We start from the raw sequence: 6,000 nt of genomic DNA on the forward strand, positions 1-6,000 counted from the left end.
CAGTCACACCGAGCATCACCACAACCAACTTTTGAAGCAACAAGAAAACATTCACAGTCCCTTACTTGGACAAACAATAGTAGTGTTCATACCTGTCCACATTCAGCCCTCTTTGATACTGAATAGAGGGTTTAGTATACCACTTCAACGACCACCACAGCAACGACTGGAGGCATTCTCACCTCCAGGCCCACAAAACGACAGCTCCTTTTCAGCCCCTTATCGAACCTCCACTCAGGTCATTCGAAAAAGAAGAAGACGACTGTGAAAGCTGGCGGCGAACCCAGAAAGAGAACAGCAACAAGAAAGAAATAAGGATACGACCTTACAGCTCTAATACCATGTGAATAAACCCTAGTTGATTCTAGGTCAAAGTAGAGAAGAAGGAAGAAGAAAGAAAAGAGAAAGGAGAAGAATGTTCGGCCAGACTAGAAGAGAGAATGTGAAAAATCACTCTCCTAGCCGACCCACTTGGATTTTATTCATAAAACTTGGAGTTACAAGAAAGACAGTTTTGTCCCTCATATAAGATGGGACACATAACTTAAACTCGGATACAATAGACCTTTCACTTTCAAGAAGATAAAGCAGAATGACCAAAATACCCCTGACTCGAGCATTCTAACAGTCTATATAAACTTACTTGAAGTCAAACCAGAACCCAGATGCTTAAAAACTAGGGTTTTACTCCGTCCAACTATTGGGAAGGAAGAGAGAAGATGCAGCCACTCCTACCAGAGCTTCCCAATCTCTTCCAAATCTGAACCGCCCTCCTTTAGGAGTCAAAAGACACCTCCCAAGCACAGAGCGCCACACCCAAAGCTTCACCTTTACCTGTACCTTCGAAAATCTCTAGTCGGGTAGGGTTTTGGGCAGTAACAGAACAACACCACTTCTTGGCAATATCCAGCCAGATTTAAACTCTCTACCAACTAGGCCAGAGATCCTCTAAGCTATAGAGAACCTATCTCTCCATACACTCTCTTAATCTAAGGGTGTATGGGAAAAGAGGAAGAAGAAAAAAGGAAGAAAGAGGCCTGCTCTGATACCAAGATGTAAATCAGTCCTCAAAAATTAGGTGTAAATTTGAAAATTAGAGAGAAAAAGGAAGAAGAAAAGTAATAGCAGCAATACAAGAGAAGAAGATGGCGAAAAGAGGAGGAAGAAGAAAGGTTCAAATTATTATTCCCTTTCTTCTCTAATCCTTTTTATTAAGAATTAATGTTAAAGTAATTACAAGTATGCCCTTAAGTGGGCGGCCAGCTAGGCAGTAACATAAAGAGATCAAACCAAAAAGAAATAACAGGCCCATTAGCTAACAAGAAAAAGAATTACAAGAGAAGATACTAGGACCCATTCGGCCCAGTCTCTTTACAAAGGCAAAACATATTGAGGTTGATAGACGCATCATAAGAGAGGGTGACAGCTGAAGAAGTTTACCTCCCTTATGTCTCTTTTGAAAGGAGTAAGCTTGAACATGATCTACGCAAGTTGGGAATGTGTGACGGTTACTCCCAACTCGAGGGGGAGCGCTGAGGACTTTTACAGTTTTGTTACTTGATTTTGTTTGTTATTTGTTTAATTAGGAAGTAGGAACCACAACATATTATTTGGGAGATTTTATAGTAGTGTTTTTATGTTTTTTATTGAGTTTTTTGTATCAGCCTCCCTATAAGGGCATATCAGTCATTGTACATAGTTTTTTTTTTTTTTATGTATAAATACTAATGGGAGAGGACAGCCTGATTTGTTTTGCCTTCTCTTCCTTTCTTCACTCTCTCTTCTCTTCTCTCACAAAAACACTTCTTTTCTTCCTCTTTCTTTTACAGTTTTTGTTTCAGCAGATTTTTACTAATCAAAATCTTTGTTTTCTTACTGTTCTTCACATTGATTAATGCATCTAGATTGTTTTTCCTTTTCAACTACTGTCCCGTCATTTATGTTTACATTACACAAATGATGTGTTATTAAAAACTGTAATTTAAAACTAAGATATAGCAGCTGAGTCCCCAAATTATAGTTTTTGGGACTTGCTGAATCGGACACCTTCATACTGAACAATTTCCATCGTTCTCTTGCTTGCATGGAAGATATTGTTTCAGGATGGTGGATAATGGAAAACATTGTTAAGTATATTTTAGATATCATGGATAGTGTAGTTTGTGTCCATCCATACTTTCAGATCTAGGACTACCATATCATGGTTGCTTTTGTTTAATCTTTTTTTTTTCCTTGTTAGCAAATTTACATTTCACTAAAGAAAATGTCAATGTTTACCATCCTTTACTACTGTTAGAAAACATAGAAGTCTAGGATCCTTGTTGTTGTTACATATTATCTTGCTTATTTTCTTTTTCTTGCTCAGTTATGTTTCAGAAACAGAGAGAAGATATGCTTTTCCATCACAAGCACAGCGCCACATATTAGCAGGCCTGGCTTCTGCTGTGGGTGGACTTAGTGCACCATATGAGAAGGCTTCATATGTGCATGACAGGCCAGTTCTGAATTGGCTTTGGGCAATGGGTTGTCATCCATTTGGACCATTCTCCAACACTTCTCAAATCAGTCAAATTCTTCAGGATGTTGCCTTGGTGAGGCCAATATTACTTTTGTCTCATTTTATATAATATTTGAAACTGTTCCAAGTAGTAATAGTGCTCCATCAAAATTACAATTATTCGTAAAGCAGGTTATTTAAATTTGACATCTATAAAAATGGATGCTATTGGGCTTTCTCTTCCATGTGAGTAGAATTCTTAGTAACTCTCTCTTACACTATAAAGATGGTCTACTAGCAGCCCAGTTACATGAATAGTGGCTGCTGCACATGTAAGGGGTGGGGCCTGATTGGCTGCAGTTTTCAGTGTTGTAACAAGTCTATTTTGGCCTAAGAAATCTCCGAAGTAGAGGGGCCAGTGCTTGATGTAATGGTAAAATCTCATGCTGACAAGGATGATGATGTTGGTTCAAGTCTGCAAGCAGCTACTTTAGATAAAGCGCCAAAGGTTAGGTCTGTATCCAATCCACCCTTCTCAAGACCCCAGATAGCTGCAACTAATATTGGGTAATGGCCTTAAAAAATATATATATATATAAAAACAAAAATGCCCTCTTTCAACTTCTGTCTGGTGTTCCCTGTGCCACTTGGTGTTGGTAGAACATTTTTTTGGGCTCTTCCAAATGGTAGGTACCTTAGGTTTCAACTTCATGGAGATCGTATACAGACCTAATTTTCTTCTCATGGTTGTCATTTCTTCTTGTTTAACCACTTCTGATACATATGTGCCTCACTTTGCTTCTGGTGCTTGTGGGTGGAGATCTGTTAACATTAAATTTGGTTACTGAGTAAAGGATTTTTTATTCCTCTCTTCCTGTTTGTTGGCAGAGGAGCACTATATATGCATGTGTAGATTCTGCACTTCACAAAATTCGGGATACTTCAGAGGTAAGGGTGATCTTGCATTCTTTCATTATATGCATCATAAAGCTTGAAACTTCTAAGTTCTCTTTTCATTAGTACAGGCTGTACAAACTTTTGCTTCTGACTATCTAAGAACACCACTTGGAGAGCCAGTAAAAGGCAAAAGGAACAAGTCAACCGCTGAGCTTTACCTAGAAAAGTTTTACAAGAAAACCACCACTTTACCTGAACCTTTCCCACATGAGTTAGTTGAACAATTGGAGAAATACTTGGATGTAAGTCACTCCTAATGTGTATCTGACAGATTGTTTAAGCATTTGAAGATTTAAATACTCTTTTAGATAACAAGATGTTCCCTTGGATAAAATTGGATAACAGAGCCTTGAGGAGCGGCTTGTGGATCTTTCTTCACTGTTATATGATCATCGGTTAGCGGATGCACACACAAACAGCTCAGAAATACTACAGAGCTCTATATTTACCCAGCAGTGAGTAATCTTTCCAGTTAACATATCAGAAATAATTCATTGCAGAGAAAATGTGTTCCATTTTACTTTCTAGAGCATGAAAAGAATAAAATCGGTCATTACTCACCAAATGTTGATCCCATCTATCTGTTGTCTTGGGAGGGAGGGGTGGCATAAGTGCAGTCCTAACGTTTGGCCTTTTTTATGCACAAAGTGACTCCCCTCAGACTTGGACCTCCATTCTCACTCTTGATAGCCTGAAATTTTACAATTACACCAAGTAAAGAATCAGTTCATATATTAAGAACATGAATCTGTGATTGGGGAGGGGGAGGGAGGGAAATTCCTTTTCCACGAAAAATTATGCCACTTGAGGAATTTTTTTTTCCTTTTCTTATTTTCTTATTTTATTTTTTATTTGGGGGAGGGGGATACCTTTTCCACGATAAATTATGCCACTTGAGAGTATGGACATTTTGGAGAAACAAGTAAAGGGAATTTTTTTTACCTTTTCATTTTTTATTATTTTATTTTATATTAGGGGGGTGGGGTGGGGGGGAGGCAGGAAAGGGACATTTTTGTTGGAATTAGATTTTGAGCAGGGAGGACACAGAAAATGAGGAATTTAGTAGAGATGGATAATGATAAGATTGAATTATTGTTACCACCTAAAGCTGAATTTCTATTTGATATTGCTTTGATGTAATTAGTTGTAGAAATTCATTTTCTATTTTTTAAATCCCGATGTACCATCTTCAGTGTTTGGTTCATTAGACTTTACACCCATTCATAAAGCTCGTTTTATTAGGTCCTTGAAAACAATATGAGCAGATAACCTGCTAGGTTGGATCTGCTCCTCACAGAGATCTCACACCAACCTTACAACATGTCCCAACTGCACATCGGGAACATCTCCCGTATTTATGTGTTCTTATCTATGGGAGATGCACCCCATACATGGTGGGATGTGCCTGTGAGGTCAGTGTGAGGTGCGATTTGTAAGGAGCAAATCCCAATTCGTCACACCATTGAGCTATACATTCTACAATTGATCAAGGTTCACTTGTTTGGTTCTTCCATGCTCTGATATTAGTAGAAAGGATTTGTATTGATTGTTCAATACGAAGAAGTATATGACATCCTTACTGAAATAAGACATTAATAATATGCTTGCAAAGTAACAAATCACAACTCTGCCCTCTCCAAATAAATACCCCTGCCAAGTATTACCACCAGGATACCTCAAGGACCCACCCTAAACTGCCAAAGTATATTGTGTTAATGATAGGTTGATTCTCCAATACAAGTTTTTACATGAAAATAATAGCTCGTTTATGCAAATCCCATAGCATTCACAAAAACATGCTTTGGTTGTATCTTTTCCTTTATGAAAATACCTTTTTTACCAGCTCTGAAGATTGAGTTACAACCATGTCCTCCCACTTAGATCCATTTATATTTCCCTGCTGTTTCTGTTGTGTGATAGTTGTCTGCATATTTTGGACAGGTACGTGGATCGTGTTTTGGCATCTGAGAGAGAGAGAATGAGGTGCTGTGTAATTGGATATAAGTTTCCTGTGCAGTCTTATCAAACCTTCATCTATGGCGGAATCCTAGTTGCTGGATTCTTTGTTTATTTTGTTGTTATCTTCTTTTCTTCTCCTGTTAGCTGATCTACAATTAGAATATCTGTCGGAAATTACACTCTTTGAGAGAGTTTTGCTTTACCAAGAAAAAAAAAAGTTAGAAAGGTCTTTTATCTCGTCTTCTAAAGTCTATAATCAATTTGTGCCTTTTTTGCTTTGCTTTGGTCTGGATTTGATGCTAATAATAGACATCCCAATACGGTTAGTGCCTAGAATAGGAGTTGGAACAGTTGGAGTGTTTTAAATGTTTACCATATAAATGGCCTGTCAGGATTCAAAAGAAATGTTGGGTATTTCGATCTACCTAAATTATTGATTCGACAATCGAGCAAGAGTGTTAATACTTTGAACCATGGCAAAGAAAGGAACATTATGATTTGTTAGGTGTTTCTGAGGAAATTAGAAGTGTCATTCATCAGATGAATTCAATGTTGCAGATATATTAGGCTTAAAATCAAGTTAGAGA

General features: G+C 37.8%; 1 protein-coding gene across 1 annotated transcript in view; it reads left to right on the forward strand.

The window, feature by feature from the left end:
* Positions 1–5,650, forward strand: part of LOC148872135 (uncharacterized) — a 79,220-nt gene extending 73,570 nt beyond the window's left edge. The window contains exons 12-16 of the mRNA XM_088971651.1: positions 2,366–2,591; positions 3,386–3,445; positions 3,523–3,696; positions 3,800–3,909; positions 5,396–5,650. Of these exons, the coding sequence (XP_088827777.1) occupies positions 2,366–2,591; positions 3,386–3,445; positions 3,523–3,696; positions 3,800–3,909; positions 5,396–5,561 (736 nt within the window). The 3' untranslated portion in view covers positions 5,562–5,650. The remainder of the gene's footprint in view (positions 1–2,365; positions 2,592–3,385; positions 3,446–3,522; positions 3,697–3,799; positions 3,910–5,395) is intronic.
* The last annotated feature ends 350 nt before the right edge of the window (positions 5,651–6,000 follow it).

The sequence above is a fragment of the Nelumbo lutea genome, chromosome 2, assembly GCF_056320005.1.
Source record: "Nelumbo lutea isolate HS-2025 chromosome 2, American lotus-T2T, whole genome shotgun sequence".
Classification (NCBI taxonomy): Eukaryota; Viridiplantae; Streptophyta; class Magnoliopsida; order Proteales; family Nelumbonaceae; genus Nelumbo; species Nelumbo lutea.